Source organism: Lepisma saccharinum, chromosome 13, assembly GCF_977018435.1.
Source record: "Lepisma saccharinum chromosome 13, izLepSacc3.1, whole genome shotgun sequence".
Classification (NCBI taxonomy): Eukaryota; Metazoa; Arthropoda; class Insecta; order Zygentoma; family Lepismatidae; genus Lepisma; species Lepisma saccharinum.
In genome coordinates, this window is record NC_139241.1 from 57,345,469 (window position 1) to 57,368,310 (window position 22,842).

The window sequence follows — 22,842 nt, forward strand, 5'->3', positions numbered from 1 at the left end:
GAGTGAATGACATCATACCTATTCAATGTGGACCACGGGGAGAATATCCTCTTGAGTAGTGAATTTATATTGTTATATACCTGTACTGGTATTTGTTAAATTGAATATTTGGATATCTAAAGTTGCATTGAGTTGTGGTTATGATTTGTGTACTTTGTTTCTTAAGAATGTCATTCTTGCATGTAAGTTGTGTAAAAATATTAAATAAAGTAATGTGGCCAGTCCCCATCCAGAATGAAGTCTGAAACATCAATTTTTACATGCATTAATAAATTAAAGCAAGTCTAAATCTCTTGTTGAAGTACAGCTTCAGTTTTCGTCTTGACCGATCCTATAGTAGGGCTATTTCAGTAAATAAAGAAAATCCAACTATTGCTAAGTAAAGAAAAAAGGAAAGAAAGGTCAAGAAAAAGTCAAGAATTTTTTATTTGTTATTTTTGTAGACACCTGGTTTATTTTTAGACATCAACACTGGATATAGCTAGTTGTTGCTTCATAAGTAACATGTGACCACCGCCATCTTGCATCTTACCATATAGTTATGATGAAATTGGGCACAGCATGCATCTGCTGTAAAAACATAATACAAAAGAAAAACAATGGGCATATTTCTTGGCAAGATTTGTCCACATGTGATTATTTTCATTGGGGGCTATTAAAAGGAAAAGTCTTCCAACCAATCCTCACATGTCTTCATATGTATGTTTAGTATGTATTATGAATAGAGGAGAGCCGATACCGTTGTGATGTATCGTTTGGAATTCATCTACCTATACCAGTTGATACTTTTTCAGCATTTTGGTCTTTTACGAGGTCTTCAAGAATGCTATGTGACACTTTCGCAGACTGTAATTGTCCTGGAGATTATGCAAAATTCAAACTTCCTTTTTATTTTGCACAAAAAAAAACCTATATTTATTGATTACATATCATCTATTTCTAAAATTGTAATGTAATTCTTGAATATTCTAAAGCAAAATTCATGGAATGTTGATGCATATAATTGGGGCAGAATATTTACACACTAATATTGATATTGATCAATATTTAGAAGAAATTTTAATTATTGTAATTTTCAAATATCGGTATCTGTGGGAATCTCGAAGAGTATCGGCATCAGTATCAGTTCAAAGTGGTAACAGCTCAGCCCTAATTATGCATTAATTTGTCTTAACTGTGGAGTATTTAAAATTGCCCGTTTCATTGCTGCACCCTTTATTACCCAATATATTAATGATCTTTTTATGTAGTACCACTTGTGTTTTTATTTGTTAAGGTGGTAATAAATGTTTCTCTAATAGTTGCATTCTTCTTGTTTCTTGAACAGAAAGAAATCATTGAAACGTCGATCAAACCTGTTAAATTTAATGTTTGCATCACTTCGTATGAAATGGCAGTGATAGAGAAAGGAGCCTTTAAGAAGATAAAGTGGAAGTACGTGGTCATTGATGAGGCGCACAGGATTAAGAACGAAAAATCCAAACTCTCTGAAATAGTTCGTCAGTTCAAGTCGAAGCACCGTCTTTTATTGACTGGTACTCCACTGCAGAACAACCTTCACGAGTTGTGGTCTCTTCTGAATTTCCTTCTGCCAGATGTCTTCAACTCTTCAGATGTAAGTATGAGTTTGATTTGAATGCTGAGTCATAGTTCAGAATGTGAGATGATGTGTTTACCATGTAACAAATGCATGAAACTAATGAGTTTATAAGAGAAGTTTCAGATCAAGGTGATAAGACGAACAGAGATGTCACACCAAAGTGACAAGCGACAAGTCTGCAGAAAAATATTCACTGCACATGTGCTACTAACAGACCAAGTTGACATGATGCAAGGTATTGAGAAAACGACCCAGTCCGAGTGACATGGAAGCAACAAATGACTCTTGCAGCTTGTTGCTTTTATTTCTCGAGGTACATTTCCCAAGAGACATGTGTCAGTTGTCGACTGTCGCTTCTCACTTTGGTTTGAAAGTGGCCTTCTTGGTCGAGCAATTTGTGTGCTTGGCTCATGATCTTGCCATTAGTGGTCTCAGGTTCAAGTCCTAACATGGCATGGACTTTGTACATGTTCCATCTAATGTTTAGTTATCTTCAATTGCCACAATTAGCTTAAAGCAATGTAAATATGAATCAAAGACTTATGAGTTATAGCCTATGATAAATGAACTATTTAAGAATTTTATTAAAATATAGTGAACATGCATTTTATCTTTATTTTTATAAAAACTTAGTCTTATAAAATAGTATTGATTCAAATTTGATGAATAAATAAAAATGTATCTGCTATGGAAGCACATTGAACAAAAGTTTGTATGCCCAGTCCTCATTAACCTATCTGAGCATAAAATGGACTTAAACAACAACAGATTCTGTTTCTTTAATAATTAATCTTTATGAGCCCAAGGCCATTTTCGCAGGTAACTAACAGCCTTGCTGCCCCGAGCAGATTTTGAGCAAAATGCAGAGTTTCAATTAAATGAGTGTAGATCGAAGGCTAATTGCCCTAGAGAGATGAATGATATACCATTGTAAGCGGAATGAACCAGAGATTCACGCTATATAAAATTTATGCAAATTCGGCGTATATGTGGCAGGGGGGAGGGGAGAACCCCCAAAATTCCAAACTTTCGGAAAAAATGGGGATTTCCCCCTCCCCCAAGGAAAAAGTACATGACAGTGTCGACATGCATATGGAAATTATCGCTGGCATGTAAAGAACACAAAAATACTTGCATTATTATCGTATGACGAATGTAACACGAGTTGTACCCCCAAAAGGTATGGTCAGCATGCCACTGATTCAAGCTTCAAAATGCAGCGTTACCTTGAAATGACTGTAGCTCTGAGGCTAATTGCCCTAGAGAGATGAATGATATACGGTTGTATAACATTCCTTTTGACCTCGGATACCGATAAACAAACTACTTCCTTCGAATGCAGTTTCCAGAGGTGTGGGGGGTGGGGAGGGGCATTTGCTTTAGAACAACAAAGTCAGCCTTCCTTTGTCGGCAAAATTTTTCCCTTGAAAAAAAATATTCAACAATCATTTCTGTTAAATACACGTGTTAACAACAATATGAAAAAAGAAAATCTGAATTCTAGCCAAAAAAGCAAAGTTATAATGTAAAAACTACAACCTTGACAAAGCATCTCGATCAAAATGATCGGGTACCTGAGGGTTACCTAAGAGCATCTTGATCGAGACGATCGGGCACCTAAAGGTTAAATATGATTCCTGTTGTGATACAGCTGAATTTGTTAATGTATTGTATTTAATTTTAGCTAGCATCTTTTTTTTTAATATTGTCACTGGCAATAAATTGTAATTTGGGGATTATGCTTGATATCTGAAAAAAAAAAATGTGGTCAATGGTGTATGAGTTTGTTGTACTCATTCGTTTTGTTTTTAATTTCAGTATTTTGACCATTCATTTGTTTTTTTTATTTCAGGATTTTGATTCTTGGTTCAATACCAATAACTGTCTAGGAGATATGACTTTGGTAGAAAGACTTCATGCTGTAAGTAAATAGACATTTTGGTCTTAAATTTATAAACTTCAATTTTATATTTATGTATACTTTTGACAGTGTTGAAATACTCAGTATGCCAATTTTCGGTAACTTTTCACTAAATCAATGCTAATCCTCTGTATACTAGTAAGCTATTCCAATAGCCATTTCAGTTTGAAATAGTTCCCATAATTCCATGTAGAAGGTACTAGTTGTTCCATACCTTAATGTAGTACATGTACATGTAATGGACATTACATGTACAAAGACCTAAGAACTGGAATTTGTCTTGGTAACTCATAGATGTGATTTAATCACAAAATCCATTTTTTCACACAGTACTGGTGCCAAATAAATTAGAACTTTGAATTTTGCATATTTACAGGATAATTAGATTTTAAAAATGTTGCACTTCATATTTATGTATCCCACGAAATACCCAAACTCCGAAAAAATATCAGCTGGTATTAGTGAATGAATTGTAGTTGATACTTTCTGATACTAATAGTAGTGATTCCAGCTGATACATCGGGATCCCTAATTACAGTAAAACCTCGATTTTATGTTTTTCAGGGAACCAAGCTGAAAAAAACTTAAAGTACAGAAAAACATAAATATTGAGGAAAATTTTGTATGCTTTAAAATTGGTACAATTTAAAGTTGTTCAAAATATTGATTAGTATTATTGTGTAAGAATTTCACTCCAATCTTGCTTTAAAATATTTCAGAATTACATCAAAATATTAAAATACCTGGTATGTAAACATAAGTCCATTCTCCCCCCGCAATGCTTGCATGCAATGTTTGCAGGCCCTACGAAATTGAAAACCTCAGTGGAGTATAAAAAGTAAAAGTTAAAAATGGAAACCTGTTCTCCCAGATAGGTTGGGTATTGGATTATAATTTAAACTGTAAGTCTAGCTCCTGATTAGCGTATCTGTACGTAGGTTTGGTGAAATTGGCTCTCCAACCATCAGGAGAAAGCATTAAGAGTTTAAAAACAGGTTCAGATTGGCACCAGACAACAAAAAGCAGACTGTAAGTAAATAAGAGTTTGTAGCTTTCCTGGCAATGCGATTTGAACAAGTATCAGTATTCTCGGGTTCCCATCCAGGGTATATTGACATTATAGCATCCAACACTTTGAGCGCTAATAGTGCATTGAAAATTTACTGATGATAACAATGTATGTGCTCGAAACATTGAATGCTAACGGGTCATTCCATGTCAAATCATCCAGAATTTTGTGAAAATGTCACCCACCATCCCCGATTTTGATGAAATTCGGTATGCTTATAGAACTTTTGATGCTGATTACAAAAATGACAACTTTTTTAAAATTGGTCAAAGGGTTCAGAAGTTACGCGCTTTTTAAGATCTCCGTGTACGCCACATGCGGCTCCACTTTGAATGTCACGCATTAGGTTATAAACGATTGTATCTTCCCTCGGGTTTGCCGTAGAAACTTCAAGTTTGTTTTCTTTTGTTCAGAATAGTATAAGCTTTCATTTAAATAATGTTTCAGATGAATGCATCAATAAACATGTATTTTTATATATAGTTTTATGTATTTTTTTAGAAAAATAAATGACTAACTTCAAGAGCGAATTTCATGCAATGCCCCCCCTTCAATTTCCCCCTAATTTTATATGTAGGTAGCTCAGAGTGTGTACTAATGCCTGATGAAAAAATTGGGATGGGCAGTTCAGAGACAGGGTGATTAAAAAATCATTTGCATAAAATGACATTAAAAGTAAATCTTCTTAAAAATTAGCACAAAACCTGAAGTACAATATGTTTCAAGCTACAATATTCAAAATTTATGTTCACTATGTGTGAATGTAAGCATAGGCGTAACCTGGCGGGGGAAAAGGGAAACACTTGCCACTACCCAATTTATATATTAATTAAAATTTACAAGTTAAATATATTTTGTGATCCTCCTGGCACTTGAGGAACAAACGAATAAAGAGTAATAATTGTGGTTTTTCAAATGTATTTATCAAATAATCCTGGACACTATTTTTATGCGATGGAAAACTTCGTGATTATCTCAACCCGAAGATAGTTTCCAAGTGACACCCATTAAGATAGTACCTAAATATTGTACTCTATGCATTTCCAAAATTTCATGTACTATAAATTGTGCCGTTCACATTTTACATAGATATTTTGACCATTCCAAACACACTAAAGTATTTGACTTATCAATAAGTACATATGTCCATACATTTGTATTGTTAATGTCCACTGGACACAGAATATTTTGTGGCCAGTAGTAGGAAGTTGATGGATCAAGTGGATGCGAGAATTTAATAGCTGCATCTCCATTTTCACGTGGACTTTTGAAGCAATCTTACAAACAAGTTTGAGTCATGCACACACATCCTACTACATAACTGTTTACAGTTGGAATTTGGAAAGCCACTTCTTCACAAAAGTCAAACCATACAGTTATACAAAACATATTACATCAGCACATACTATTTTGCTCTGACTGTTAAACAACTAGTGTTTCGAAGTAAATAGTTACAAAGTTACAAGTACAGTTACTTTTTATTTAGGAATTCTAACTGTAACTAGCTACTTTTATAAGTAAGTACCTGTAACGTTAACAACGGTAACAGAGTTACTTTTTGCAGTAGGGAAATAGCTAAATTGGACAATTCTGTTCAAGACTATGAAAATAAAATATGTACCTTCTCCGGATGCTACGTGAAAGGATTTTCTTGGAATTGCTGGCAAGGAAGCTATGCTTTGTTGCATGCTAAATTTAGAACATCCACGCTTTACTGTAATTCATTTCTAATTGCATGTGAAAACTCCATTGTTTTTGGTAGACTGCTGTGTTCGTTTGAAACGTTGTTGTCCAGCTAGGAAAAAGTCATTGTCGAGGGAGTGGATCTTTGAATCTTGTTGAACTTGGAATGGGGGAGAAAGAAATAGGTGCAAGTGGAATCAATGACACCATATTCAAAACAACCATGGTCAGCATACAAATGATTTTTTAATTATAATCGTTCAAGCAAAGCTGACTGTGTTTTCCATCATTTATTAGCAGTAATAATGTAAATATATGAATACATATTATGTACTAGAAACAAGTAAAACACGGAAGTCTTCATGATCATTGATTTTGTGTAACTTTTACACAAATCAATGACCATTAACAGTACGTTACTGTTACAGTAATTGTAAAAGAAACCCAGTTACTTGTAAAAAGTAACTTACGGAACCTGTAAGTTCAAAATAGTGCATACTTCCTGGTACTGTTGTAGTACTTTGCAATCGCTGACACATTGTATTGTGGGTTGTTATTTCACCCTAGATGATTACTAAGAAATTTATGCCTTGAATACTGTTTCTACGGAATTGGTACATAATTGCCGTACTTGTTGCTTTATACTATAGAAGTCTATACAAGTATTTTTTCTGTTCCAACCATCCCGTCACAAGGATATTTTCTGTGGTATGTGGCGAAAAAGCTCAATTTGAAAAGAAACTTCAATCAGCACAAATGTGTAGTATTAATTCTTACGTCATATTACGTATCCCCATGAAGAGTAGCCAAAAAAGAACTTCCATATTGAGATAAAATGCACAAAAAGAATGTTCTCGAAGATAAATTTGCTAAACTTGAGAATGTTAATAATGATTATATATAATTATATAATATATAATTTTTTTTAAAAAAATGAAGACTGTTGAAACAAACTTAAATACAGTGGAACCTCGATTTTACGTTATCCAGGAGACCAAGCTGAAAAAAATTTATACGCGGGAAAATGTAAAATCTTAGAAAATTTCTAAACAATTTACTATGTTGGGACCACCAAGATTGAATGCAAAATGAAGGAAAATGTAAAATCGAGGAACTTCAATATGAGTTCCACTGTAATTATTACTTGCAAATTTTAAATTAATCTATAAATTTGGGAGAGGGCAAGTGTTTCCCTTTGCCCCCGCCAGGTTACGCCTATGCTTACATTCACACATAGTGAACATAAATTTTGAATACTGTAGCTTGAAACATATTGTACTTCAGGTTTTGTGCTAATTTTTAAGAAGATTTACTTTTAATGTCATTTTATGCAAATGATTTTTTAATCACCCTGTCTCTGAACCGCCCATCCCAATTTTTTCATCAGGCATTAGTACACACTCTGAGCTACCTACATATAAAATTAGGGGGAAATTGAAGAGGGGCATTGCATGAAATTTGCTCTTGAAGTTAGTCATTTATTTTTCTAAAAAAATACATAAAACTATATATAAAAATACATGTTTATTGATGCATTCATCTGAAATGTTATTTAAATGAAAGCTTATACTATTCTGAACAAAAGAAAACAAACTTGAAGTTTCTACGGCAAACCCGATGGAAGATACAATCGTTTATAACCTAATGCGTGACATTCAAAGTGGAGCCGCATGTGGCGTACACGGAGTTCTTAAAAAGCGCGTAACTTCTGAACCCTTTGACGAATTTAAAAAAAGTTGTCATTTTTGTAATCAGCATCAAAAGTTCTATAAGCATACCGAATTTCATCAAAATCGGGGATGGTGGGTGACATGGCCTGGATGAATTGACGTGGAATGACCCTAACATGAAATTAACCGAGCAAAATTTTCCGTCTTAACAGTTTTCCTTCTTATACAGGGTTGACTTTAAATACAGTATAGAGCACTGCAGGAAATAATGGAAAGACAGATTTACATTTCGCATTACTTATAATGTATAGTAGTAATGCATGTACGTACATGAATAAAAATGCGATACAGTCGCAATAAGCATAGCAAAGATTACAATTATGTAACTACACAACATGTTGGTACACATGGTAAGAACGTACAGTACATACTTATGTATCTTTTCGAACCCGGGACCCCTGTCGTCGTAGCGCAATGTGCATAGAGGGAAAGAGAAAGATTGAAAGATGGAATAAGAGAGGTGAAGAAAGATTGAGATAAAAGTGAAGAAAAAAGAAAGAAACAAAGAGAGATAACAAGAAACATAGAAAGATGATGAAAGAACAGAGGAGAAATAGACAAAGAAAGGTGGAGAGAGAGTGTAAGAGATGAAAGAAAGAAACTGAATCGTAACAGCTATGAGTATTGTAGCGCATTCTTTCATATCGACAATGTTACCGATAAGCGAGTGGCAACAGAGGCGTGTTCCACTTACTGTATTGCATTGTTTTCTTGCGATCGAAAAAAAGGAAGAAATTTCCGTGTTACTGAGAATAAAAACATCTCATTGGTCTTTAAATGATGTTCCGTTTCCGCGTTAAGGAGGTTTCCGCCTTATGCAGGTCATTTTCAGGTATAAAATCGGTCTGTTCTGGGGATTTTTTTCCGTATTTACAGGTTACCTTCTTATAGAGGTTCAGGGATATGCAGTTTTTACTGTATAATGATTCTGTAAACAATTCCAATGTAAAAAATGTACTTTTGTTGTTGATTCATTTTTGGGTGTTCAGTGTGTGAACACTCATATACATGTATCTTTAGCAAGATCAAAGAATGAATTTGACAATGTAACAATGTATTAGAAATTACAAAACAAGTGTCCAGAAATGGATGATAACTATTACAGGAGGGGTCTAAGTAGTACACGCAATTATCAACCTCACTTCCACATAGTACACCCAGGACTGCATTTTGCAGACTAACAAAGCTCTGGGGTCTGGCTCTATGGCCAGTATAATTGTGTGTGTTGTCCTGTTTTTGTATTTTTTGTCCTTATATTGGCTGAGTCCCCCTTTGCAGCCTCAGCTTTTAACCGAAGTCAGAATATTTTAATATTTTAGTTACATGACATTACAGTTAGGTTATTTTAGTTCTGCTAAGGGGCTGGAACCTGTATAACATGATGGGTGGAAAATTGCGTAAGTGCTAATGCACCCAACATTTTAGATTCAAATTCAAAGTATTACAGGATACTAGTATGCTTAGGTTTAATTGTACACTGTGGAATCCCAATTTAATGTTACTGATTGTATCTATTCTTCTGGTCGCAACGAAACTATATATTACAGAATTCCCCTGCATTTTATGTGTATTCACCGTGGTTCCCTGAGAAATTGAAGCTTCACTGTAATTTAATGTATGAGAGCAAATCGAAAAGTCTTCGCGCCTATTTTTTTCTAGCTTGTTATAAGTGTTATTACAAAAGCGAGATATACGAGCGATGCAGTAAGCTTTCCTTGGAACGGCCCTACCTATTGTAACTTCCGATTTCTTCCACAGCACGGCACTGTTATCAGTTGGCAAAGATGGCCAGAGTGCTCAGGAAGTCCATGCCATATGAACAGCGAAGTGTTATTCGTTTTTATGGTGCAAAGGAGAGATATCCACAGGGAAATATCCAGTGTATGGGGAGCAGCCAGTAGGAAAAAGCGTCAGCGTCAGGGTATTCATGAAGTGAGCAATGTGGTCTTCCTCCATGACAATGCAAAACCACACGTGGCGAAAAAAACAATCGCCAAAATTCATCATGGGGGTGGGAGATTATGGAGCATCCCTCATACAGCCCAGACCTAGCCACCAGTGATTACAATCTTTTTGGTCCATTGAAGAAGTTTCTGGCAGGACAGAGGTTCACAAAGGACACCAAAGTGCAGAACGTTGTTCGTCATTGGTTCCGTGATCAGCCGGTCATCTTCTATGCAACGGACATTGCGAAACTGGTTACGGTGGGACAAGTGCCTCAACAGGTGTGGTGATTATGTGGAAAAAAAGCAAGAAGTACATAGAAGATTGTGTATATCTTGTTCTTCTTTTATGGTTTGTCATCTGGCAATAAATGATTAGGCACAAAGACTTTTCGATTTACCCTTTGATTTGTTTCATGTACATTTATAAGAGTTTTTACGCATTGGATCTTTTAGAAACCTTTGATTTTTTCAGGTATTACGCCCCTTCCTACTTCGAAGATTAAAATCGGATGTTGAAAAGGGACTGAAGCCCAAAAAAGAAGTGAAAGTGTATGTTGGACTAAGCAAGATGCAGAGAGAATGGTAAGTGTATGTTGCAAATGCAATAGGATACAGTTATTTTTGCAAAAAATCAATAAGAACATTGTTAATTTTAGTGTTTTTCGTTGGCTATTTTTTTTTGTCACATCCATGCAGTATTTTGATGAAGTAACATTTCTCTTTCAGAAGGATTCTTCTCCAGTAGTTTCAAAGTTTCTCTGAAATATTTTTCCGTCCATTGCTCCTTTCTGTCATAATGTAAAGTAGGGTGTGTAACATGACGTTTTCTGTTTCCATCAAAAAATGAGATATGCATGTGCTTACAGGTGTGTTATTGCTTTAATGTAAGTATGAGCTGGACTGAAATGTAATATACTATATATTTTTAATTTTCAGGTATAAGAAAATATTGCTGAAGGATATAGATATTATAAATGGTGCTGGAGTAATGGACAAAATGAGACTCCAGAACGTTTTGATGCATCTTAGGAAATGCTGTAATCATCCATACCTGTTTGATGGTGCTGAACCTGGACCCCCATTCACAACGGATGAGCATTTGGTATTGTGGATTTTTTATAAAATATTCTTTGAAGTTTTAGCTACAAATAACAACAAATTTAGTTGTAAGTTTTTTTTCTTCTTAGCAAAATACATTGGCATTTTGATGTTATAGTGCAAAATTCCAATGCCATATCATCATGTTGATTGTAGCCTCATCATAAACCAGTGTTCCTCAACTTCCGGACCTGGCATCAATGATATCGGACTGTAAGAAGTTCTCAAAAAATTTGTCATTTTAGTTTATACAGCAATGTTCCTTATGGAATATTTTTTGTAGTAGAAATATTCTGATTAAGGGAATCCTTCTGATGAGGGAAGAATTTTTGCATGGCAGTCCTCTCTGCGGCAGCTAGAGCACTGTTGCCAACTTAGCTCTTTTTAGTCTGGCACTTCACTGGCTCCGGCTTACATAGACCAACTTTTGCCATAAGTATATATTGTGCACATGATATTGTTATATTTGCTTCTTCGCCCCAACCCCTCTTACCTTCTCAGCTACTTTTTTTTTTTATAGCTACTTGGCTAACATTAAGGCGTAATATTGTTGTCCAGAAATCTTTTATTTTTGATTTCATACAACCATCGGCGGATTATTGAGATGAGTGATGCTGCCGGATTGAGATGGTGACAAACTAAGAATAAATTGTCATCAGTTTAAAGCTAACGGTTATAACAGTGCCCCTCGCCCCCAATCATTTGAAACCTAAAATTACTCTGGGAGGCACTTTATACAGTTTCGTGAATCTAGTTCCTTAAAAGTTTTTACTCCATTTATGGTGAAATTTAGCTCTTTAAGGCTCGGGTGGACCTTTGGCATGCAAACGGGCGAATTTTTTCAAATTTTCCTCTTTTGAAAAACTTTTTGGATATTTCAAAATATGAAACATTACATCAGCTTAGAATTCCTTCTAGAGCATTGACGTGAATTTTCGTGTAGTTTTCTTTCACTGTTGTCTAGATATTATCAATAGTTTTGTGATTACATAAGTCTATTAAACTATTGATAATATCTAGACAACAATGAAAGAAAACTGCATGAAAATTCACGTCAATGCTATAGAAGGAATTCTGAGCTGATGTAATGTTTCATATTTTGAAATATCCAAGAAGTTTTTCGAATGGAAAGGAAAATTTGAAAAAAATTCGCCCATTTGCATGCCAAAGGTCCAGCCGAGCCTTAATGTGCATCAGGTTTGGCAACACTGCCATGGTGGCCATAGAAGGCAAGGAGAAATGCATTGAGCTTATGGAAGTATTATTTGACTTGTTCTTTTGTGAATATCAAACTTCCAATGGCAAGAAAAAGATACCAACGGAAAAAGGACAGACTGAAGAGTCGGAACTTCCATTTGATTAGCCTTAACTTGAAGTTGAAGTTGATTCCCCATAAGGAATACATAAATTCTTATTCATCATATTTTTCAAATATCATATCTAGCTTAATACTAAAGTTAAAAAAAAAAAAATGCTTTTACTTGCACCATGTGGAGAAATTCATACTCTTCAACACCGGCGTTTTTCTTCAGTAGCATTGCCCATTCGGACGGTTTTGAAATAAATGCACAACTGGTGTGAAATTGTCACTCTTAGTAAATTAACAAATTAATTTTATGATTTGACCTGAGGAGACGACAAGATTACTTAACTTCCAGTGGTTGACAACTAATTTAAATCTAATTTTATATTAACAAGTGTGGATATAATTGAACTTTTGCTCTTAATGGGGCTCTTTCATAGCAAAATGGTTATCTCTCTTGCCTTTGGTACGAGAGGTCTTGGGTTTGATTCCTGGTGAGAGCCCCCAAAATTCCAACATTTAGCAAGGATCGTGAGAACAATTGGGGAGCTACTTGAAAAGAATTAGTAGCGGTCTCTGGTCTTAAATGACAGGAAACATTCTACATTGTGATAGAAAACTTTGGATTTTTAATCTTTGAATTAGGAAACAAAATATCAGGGAAACCAAACTATGAGTGAAAATGTCACAGAATTTTGAAGCACATAAAACCTGGAGAAATCCTGGAAAATCAGCAATTTTGGTTCTTGCCAGAATTTGGAAATGAAAATGAATTCAATTTTTTTCCTTGAACCAGATTCTTCATGGGAGGTATTCTGTATAGGAGTGCTTTTATGGTGTATTTTTGTTAATTTATGTTGAACAGTGTTGAATAAACACAATTCTCTTGAATAGCAAGTGTAGTTTACTACTTGAAACTTCATAGCAAGCCCCATGCTCTGGAAATTTATTTTAAAATATCCTGGAATTTGTTTTGCTAAAATGAATGGGAACCAAGATATGTATTGCATACATATAAAAGTATGGAGAAATCAAATTTATTTACTTTGGAGTAGCGTATTTGAAAGAAAGTTTATTTTCGTTATGGGAAGTAAATGTGTTATGTTTTTCTTCCAGGTTAACAACTGTGGTAAAATGGTGCTGTTGGACAAATTACTTCCCAAACTCCAATCTCAAGGATCTCGTGTCTTGATTTTCAGTCAGATGACAAGGTTGCTGGATATCTTGGAGGATTATTGCATTTGGAAAAACTACTCTGTAAGTCATAGTATTTCAATAACATTTTGTAAATGGTTAAGTAATGTAAGTTTACACAAATAGCGGAAGATTAATCATATGTTTGTTATCTCTCACATTTGGATATCATGGTGATAAGTGTGAAAGATGATATAAAATTGACGAAGGGACACTTGCAAAGACGGAACAAATTGGTGTGCTTTTATTATTGGTTAATATAGGCATGTCCGTATACTGGTATAATTACCGATTTTTTTACCAGTTTGATGTATCAAAAAAAATAAAGGTAATTTACGAGAAATTCTACCATATTTTGCCTTAATTTTTATGAACATAAATTGAGGTTTAGCTGATACCACTTTGAACTGATGCCGATATCGATAGTCTCACCTATTGCCACTGATACTGATGCTTGAAAACTGTAATATTAAGTGTGTTTCAAAATATTAATTAATAATATTAGTGCATAAGTATTTCACTCTAATTATATGCGTGAAGTTACCAAGATTTTTGCTTTAAAATATTTCAATAATAAGTGGCATTATCACGAAATGTTTGCCACAAAACTGGTGCAAAATTAAAAAAAAACTTGAATTTTGCATAATTTTCATGATAATTAGACTACTTGAAAATGTCATGTGTCAATTTTGTGGAGAGCATGAAAGACCAAAGTGCCAGGAAACTATTGGTAAATAAATTCCAATCAATGCCACTGATATCGTATCCACTCAGCCCTAATATAAATATATGTCGTAGTTTTGTAATGTAAATGTGCAGCTTTATACCTTCCACATGCTATATTCATAAAAATAATAAAAGGACAAAATTTTTCTCTCATTGCAGTCCATTTAGAGAAATGTCAGTAAAATTGCCATCAAAGTTGCATATTAAACAATACATTGATAAAGCTGATATATTCCATTCATACTATAAACATGTGTAACTGTAACTGAAAATGCCTGAAAGCATGAAAAAATCCAGAAATTTGGTTAAGAATTAATTATAAAAGTAAACCCTGATTTCTGGCTTGCTCCCCTGAAAAACATATAATCGAGGTTTTACTGTATTACTAGGGCTGAGCTGATACTGATACTATTGTTATCGGTATCAACATTGGAAAGTATCAGTTGGAATTGTATGACCGATTCCTGCTAATACTTTTTAGTCCAAGTGTCTCGCAGGATCTTCAAAAATGCCAAGAAACACTTTTGCAGATAAGCCAAATATCGTGGCAATTATGCTTTTATTCATGTTAAAGGGAATAAGAAACGCGGTAGATAATTAGAATACGTACGTGAGTTCTAAAAAGATTTCTGCGAAACTTACTTTTAAATGTTCAATTAATTTCGGTGGCCTCTGCCACCATCCACTTGGGAAACTCGATACTTCACTGTTGGGTTGACTTCCGGTTCCTGTTTCCTCGCTTACCGCTAGAGCGCTGGTGTAACTATTCCGTCTGCTGTGTGTGATCGGTTTGAGTTGTTGCAATAGCGGGCGCCAAACATGATGTGCCTTTTTAGTACTCACGTACGTATTCTAAATATGATTTATTTTCGTGTTTTTGCAACATTCCAGGAGGAAATGTAATTTATGATTAATTGATTATATGATGTGCAATTATGAATATTTTAAAGCCAAAACGTTTGTAGATTACTGATATAGTGCCAATGGAAAATTTATAATTAATAGTTTTAAACATTATGAACTACTTTGAATTGTTAAGTATCTGTATCGGCTTGGCCCTAAATTATATCCTGTATAAATCATAAACATGTGTTGAGTGGACTAGTATGTTTCTGCCTTAAGATTATTCTGTTTGCAGTATTTATTCGTTTTCTTTAGCACAGTAAACAGTTATATATTTACAGAGTGCTTATATCCAAAATATAAACAAAGTGATCCTTTTATCCCCTAGTATTGCCGCCTTGATGGTAACACAGCACATGAAGAAAGACAGAGCCAGATAAATGAGTACAATGCACCCAACAGCGAGAAATTTCTCTTCATGCTTTCCACAAGGGCTGGTGGATTGGGTATTAACTTAGCCACAGCGGATGTTGTTATCCTGTATGATTCAGATTGGAACCCTCAAATGGATTTACAAGCAATGGTAAGTATTGTTTCTAAATACAGTGTAACCCCAATTTTACGTTTTCCAGATTTTACCCTGCATTACATTCAATGTTGATGGTCCCAACGTAGCAAAATGATTTAAAACTTTCCTCAATTTAACATTTTTGTACATTTTATGTTTTTTCAACCCTCCCACCCACCCAATATAAATTTGAAGTTCTATTTTATCAACATACGAAGGATGATCGAAAAAAAAGGTTACAAAGCCTATTATGGCGTATGTGTTAGACATAGCTGGAAGATCAACACACCTGATGATGGAGGGCACTCAACACTTAGTCTTCGATGTAATCACCTTTTTTGTTCAAGCACTTGTCACAACGGTAGATGAGGTTTTCCATACCGGTTGCACAGAAATCCGCGCCAAGTTCTCGTAGCCACCGTGAGGCAACTCTTTTGACATCATCACATGTCAGATATTGGTGGCCAGCCAACCAAATGGTAGTCCCAGCTCAGCTGATATTGAGCATAATGTTGTTCTTCTGTCCTCACGAATACACTCATCCACAAGAGGACAGTTCACGTCAGTGGTTGAGGTACTGGGCCTACCGCTGTGTCCAGGGTTTTCATTAACAATACTGGTCCGTCCTTCTTTACAGGCACGACACCACTTCGCTACATGTTGCCTTGAAATTGTCCCCTCCCCATACACCTCCACAATCTGCCTATTAATGTCAGCAGGTGTAGTGTTTTTGGCCCACAGGAACTGCACCACTGCCCTCACTTCTACTCTTGACCAATTTTCTAGACGAGTCACCATTTTAAATGTCCGCTTCCCAGGTATACATGGTCAGAATCCGAAGTCCTCAAACTCGCAATAAGACAGACATGTTATTAATTTACACATAAATTTTCGTTACGTTACAGTGAATAAAACAAAAGTTATATGCTTTGTAACCTTTTTTTCCGATCATCCCTCGTAGTTTGGAGTAACATACTCAGTTGTATAGATCAAATTATGATGTAATGATTAGGAGATGGCATGTTTCTCTGTACTATTGCCAACTATTCTTAGAAGAATGGGATTGTATGAAGAATAATTGGTCGATTGAATTGGTTCATTTTACTTCGCTTTTCTGCCACTTTTGTCTAATCATGAAAATGAGAATGAGTGATGAATTTGATGAAGAGACATTCACAAAGAACACCCATGCCCAGGGTGGGATTTAAACCTTGGACCCCTGGCAGCATAGCGCAGTATGCTTACCACTCTGTTATGGGAATAATTGGTGCTATAATGAAACCCATTTCTAGTGTATGAATATCAGCTAAAAATGAGCAGGATCAGTCAAGTTCTGATATTCCATTTCTTACATTCAAAATGTTGACCATAGAGGGTTGTACGGTTGTACTGAAAGAGAAAAAAATCAACAAATGTACTTCTTACACAAATATGTGATAATTCAGTGTGTTTTTCGTGAAAATATTACTTTATTTGCCTATCGATTATGGGGATGGTGGGTTGCTGGAATTGTCAGGCGAATAAAGTAATTTTTTCACAAAAGATGCACCGAATTATCACACATTTGCATAAGAAGGGAATTCAACTCTTAACAATTTCAAGTCGTTCCTTAATTTAATTTCCATCTATAAATATGTGTAAACTTTTTCAGTGTAAGTGTAAAACGAATTAGGTTATTTACAATACACAAGCAGGAATTTTTTAGATTTTTTTAAAATTTTAATTTTTTTAATCATGCATATGGGAATTCCGTGGCGTTTAGCAGATGGAAGCCTTTTTCCGCATGTTGCCTCTTGGGATGTGAACTTTCAGGTGGACACTTTACAAACTTGTCTTAGAGAGATGAAGTAGTGATTTTTTTGAATGGGGGAGGTCAAATTTATACATTTATCTGCCAATAATGAAAGTTAAAGAAAAGACAAATAAATGGAAAATTGAAATTTTACACAAAAAATCATATTTGGCACCCCTCTATGACCTCCACAATTCACCAAAGTGAATGAAACTGATATAGCAGTGTTATATTTCCACAAGTGTGCCATGTTACGTTCAAAATTGGTGGATACCTTTTTTTTGGGGGCTAATAAAAAATATAAGAAAAGCGGTGTAGCCATCTTCCAGAACAGATTTCTGGAAATTGCTTCTAACATTGACCATTTGGACTCTGGATACACCAAATTTGCAGGGAAGCACGGCAAAGGACCACTTTGAATGTAATCCATTGACTGTGTAATGTATCTTTGCAGGATCGAGCTCACAGGATAGGTCAAACAAAGCAAGTAAGAGTGTTCAGATTCATTACAGAAAACACAGTTGAGGAGAAAATCATGGAGAGGGCAGAAATCAAACTTCGTTTGGATCGATTAGTCATACAGCAAGGTAAGGATTAAATTATGTGTAGATGGAAGTAAATATTTGTAGTAGATAAAAAAAAATATATATATAGTGTTATTTTGCTGTTACTGAAATTTAGGAATACATTTTTATAAGAAGAAATCATAATTGTAAACTTTGAAAATGCAGCGACCAGAAACGGTTGTGCCTGATAGCTCTTCATGCAAGACTACTTTTGTGATTCCTCCTGCATTCACAATTTTTAAAAATCTAACCTTTCAATTAGAGATGTGAGGAAACAGAAAATTTACCGATGCCGATGTACTCACCGATAATTTTTGGAACCGATGCCGATATTTAACAGATTCCGATACATAAGATTATTCAACAGAAATGAAATGTTATTTTCAGCATGACAAAAATAAATTTGCTATGTATGTTTCTATTGCATATTATACATACAAAATACATGTATATTGTCAGACATTAACGTTAATACACAAGCAGTTCTTTGAAATGCAAAATTAATTCTTATTCTTAATATTGCAAACTTAATGCTGGCAGATTCATTTTGAGAAACACAAGTTTTTGAAGTACTTCTGGAAGTAACCTACTTCTTCCCTTATTGCAAATCTGTCCAGCATCACTGAACACTCATTCACTGAATATTGATGCAGCAGACATGCGCAAGTATTATCTTGCCACTTTCAGGTTGGATATTCATGTTTGAATTTCCAATACAACAGCGGATCCTGGTCACTTGGAATAGTTGGTTCAGCATTGTACTGTTCTATTTTTGATTTTGAGGTAGGGTGATCATCTGAATTAGAGTTTGCAATAAATTTATCACAAACACAGTAGACTGATGAAGACCCATAACTTAATTTTCAATAAATCTTACAAAATAAAAATATAAAACTTATTAGAAGGTAAGACTCTTGTATTATCGGTACGGATTTAAATATCGGATTTTTCTGACGCCGATATGTTAATTTCTGCCTATATTCATGCATCAGTAATCAGCTTCGGCACATCCCTACTTTCAATGTAAGTTATATTTTATGTTCTGTTTTTCATTTTCTAGATAATTCATGTTTTATTATATTTGTGCTTGTTCTTTTGTATGTAGTTGATTATTTTATTATTATTTGTTAATATATTTTCTGTAATTTCAGGAAGACTTGTTGATGCCAAAACAAATGTATTAAAGAAAGATGAAATGTTGAATATGATACGGCATGGAGCTAAACATGTATTTGCCTCAAAAGAGTCTGAAATTACAGATGAAGACATTGACTCAATCTTACGAAAGGGTGAAGAGAAGGTGAGTGTTAAATGAGGTCATGGTCCTCCCCGATGGTGCAGTGGTAGCATTGTCGCCTTGCAATCAAAGGGTCCCGAATTCGATACCCGGTGGAGGCACAAGTGGTTCGGATCCCACTTTAAACTGTAGGTCCAGTCCCGATTAGCCTTACTGTGCATAAAGTGGACTTAAAACAACAAATCAAATGAGGTCATGATTATGTAGGTATTTTCTCTTTATATAGGGTCTTTCATTAAGAGTGATACTTTTTGAAATTTGAAAAAAAATAAACCACTCAACGTATCAAAGTAAATTGTGCTTCTTTTTGAAGCTCAGACATTGCAGTTATGTTCCGAACAAAATATCGTTCAAATGTCCACCACGGCTTTGAACACACTCACACCGATGATGCTATGAAATTAGCGAAAATTTTGAATTTTTCTACTGTCCGGTGAGTGTTTCCTTTTACCTTCTTTGATTTATATATATTAGGGATGGGACGATATGAAATTTTGGCCGATAACGATAAAGTACCGATATAAAATTTACCGATACCGATAACCGATATAAAATTAGAAATGGTCCTGGAAGAACCTGAAAGGTTCAATGACCTCCTTAAAAATGTGTGTTTCAAAGTGACTGCAGTGCAAGTGAAATTGCATATTTAGACATTTACTTTTTAAAAAAGTAGGGCATGGAGAATATCCATAAAAATTACAACAGAAACTGCAGAATTTTGCACAACTATCAGATATTTATCGATATATCGGATCGGTAAAATAATCGGTAATTTTACCGATAAACCAATACACCGATATGCCTATATCGGCCGATACCGATAGAGTACCGATTAATCGGTCCCATCCCTAATATATATATAAATAACCACTAGATGAAGGAGACAGTAAACACTTACACACTTGCCAGGTTTGTGGATTTTGGGCAATAAATAGAAGGTGGGGGTGTGGGGATTGTCGGGTATTAACATGGCGGTGATACGAGCTGTTAGGCCTTCAGGGGGGCCGCGGGTGTGGATGAAGTCCTGAATTTTGGTGAGGTGTTCGGCGGATAGGTCAACTGTGGTGGGTTTGTAGGTGGAGGGGTCACCCAGCTGGCAGTTGGCCTCCTCCAGGTAGTCTTGAGAGTTGAAGACCACCGTGGTGGACCCCTTGTCAGCTGGGAGGATTTTGATGTTGTGGTTGTTGCGGAGGTCTCTGAGAGCTTTCTGTTTGGGGGGGGGGGGTTGAGGTTAGGTTGGTTGTGAAAGTTATTTAAGAATGACCTGGCAACCCTGGTAGACCCATTGTGTCCAGCTATAACTCACCTACAGAACGTATCTCAGCCTTTGTTGACTCCCATCTCCAGCCTCTTGTGAAAGCTCTGCCCTCCTACCTCCGTGACACCAACCACTTCCTCCAGAAAATCAGCACCCTCCCACCATTGCTCCCCAATACCATCCTTGCCACCATTGATGTCACTTCCCTCTACACCAACATACCTCACTCCCATGGCCTCCGCTCCATAGAATTCTATCTTAATAGCAGACCCAAACCTCACAACCCCAGCACCAACTTCCTGACTCACCTAGCCCACCTTGTCCTCACTTGTAACAACTTCACCTTTGAAAACCAAAATTTCCTACAGATCCGAGGTACAGCCATGGGTACCAGAATGGCCTCATCCTATGCAAACCTCTTCATGGGCAAACTTGAGCAAGAGTTTTTGGCTACCCAACCCCTCCAACCCCTCCTCTGGCTCCGCTTCATCGACGACATCTTCATGCTCTGGACACATGGAGAACCATCCTTGTCAGCATTCCTGGACCAACTTAACCACTTCCATTCCCTCAAATTCACCTGGACGCACTCCCCCAACCAGATCACCTTCCTGGATGTGGACGTGCACATCGAGGGAGGACACCTGACTACCTCCATCCACATAAAACCCACCAACCACATGCAATACCTACACTTCTCCAGCTCCCACCCGTTCCACACCAAAAAAGCCATTCCATTCTCTCTGGCCCTCAGGGGACAGCGCCTGAACACTTCACCCACCTCCCGCCAGAATTATAACCTCCGCCTACACCAGGCCCTGGTTAACCGTGGACTCCATCCTGGTCACCAAGCAAATATCGCGAGCTGCCTCACATACCACCACCACCAAGAAACCTGCTGCCACCAACCCACCTGCACTCATCACCCAATACCATCCCCACCTCAACAAAATCAGGCACACACTGCACTCTCTTCTCCCAATTCTCCACAGTGATCCCGAAACCAAAAACATATTTCCCGACAAACCCAGAGTAGTTTTCAAACGCCCCCCCCCAACCTCCAAAACATCCTGGTCCACAACACTCTTCACCACACATCCAACACCCCCCTGCCCATAAATGCAACCGCCCCAGGTGCAAGACCTGCCCCATCCTCATCACTTCTCACACCCTCCAGGTGCACACGGCCACTGGCAAATTTATCCTCCATCCCAAAGGGACCAGCCATGCCTCAAACCTTATCTACATCCTCACCTGCAACATCTGTGGTGATTTTTACCTGGGGGAAACATCAACGGCCCTCAACCTCCGCATCAATAACCACCGCTCCTCCACCCACAACCTGGACTTCACTGTCGCCGTCCACACCAACCACCACAACATCAGTTTCAACGACTGCTTCCGGGTAGCGATCATCCACCTCCTACCCCAACCAGCCAACACCTCTGTTCGCAAAATATGGGAGAGGGCCTATATATCGGCCACGAGTGCAACCACTCCACCTGGCCTGAACAAGGCCAACCAGTAATGCCCAACCCTCACCCACCCTCCCACCAACTCATCCTACACACTCACAGTTTACGACGAGCCTGGTGACGAAACAGTGTTTTTTTCGTTCTACACACCGCTTCTTCTTCAATAGGGACCTGGCAACTCTGCAGGACCCCAACTTCCGGTTCCGTCTTCTGTTTCTTCTCACACCGATGATGCTATAAATTAGCGAAAATTTTGAATTTTCCCACTGTCCGGTGAGTGTTTCCTTTTACCTTATTTGATTTTTACTTAGCCCTTTTGGTCCTCCTTGCTTTTATCCATTATATATATATATATATATATATATATATATATATATATATATATATATATATATATATATATAATGGTTTAAGAGACCATTGCTTACTTTTCAGTCATCTAATGATTCTTGAACCAAAAATATAGGTATTTTTACTAAAAAAGCAAATACCATTCTAACATATCAAATAAAATAATTTATATTAATATTAATTAATATAAAAAGTGAAAGAGGAGAGAGGAAACACTCACCGGACAAAGAAAAAAATCAAATTTTCGTGATGGTATGTCACATCTTCAGGAGTAGAGAGACGTTGTAGAACTAAGTGACTAGAGGGAAGAGTAAGCATGACCTGCAGTGTTGCCAGATTCCGAAGGGGAAAAAAGTGTTGACAGTACCACAAAAAAAAAAAAAATATATATATGGTTCTTTCGCCTGGCTTGTCGAAAACTG

The 22,842-nt window shown here is 36.3% G+C and overlaps 1 protein-coding gene across 2 annotated transcripts in view; it reads left to right on the forward strand.

Annotated features, from left to right (window-relative positions):
- LOC145997315 (chromatin-remodeling complex ATPase chain Iswi-like) overlaps nucleotides 1-22,842 on the forward strand; it is a 105,266-nt gene that overhangs the window by 35,363 nt on the left and 47,061 nt on the right. For both annotated transcript variants that reach the window (XM_083134218.1, XM_083134219.1), the window contains exons 8-15: nucleotides 1,328-1,615; nucleotides 3,453-3,521; nucleotides 10,422-10,531; nucleotides 10,886-11,051; nucleotides 13,467-13,607; nucleotides 15,502-15,696; nucleotides 17,928-18,060; nucleotides 19,191-19,339. In XM_083134218.1, the coding sequence (XP_082990344.1) occupies nucleotides 1,328-1,615; nucleotides 3,453-3,521; nucleotides 10,422-10,531; nucleotides 10,886-11,051; nucleotides 13,467-13,607; nucleotides 15,502-15,696; nucleotides 17,928-18,060; nucleotides 19,191-19,339 (1,251 nt within the window). The remainder of the gene's footprint in view (nucleotides 1-1,327; nucleotides 1,616-3,452; nucleotides 3,522-10,421; nucleotides 10,532-10,885; nucleotides 11,052-13,466; nucleotides 13,608-15,501; nucleotides 15,697-17,927; nucleotides 18,061-19,190; nucleotides 19,340-22,842) is intronic.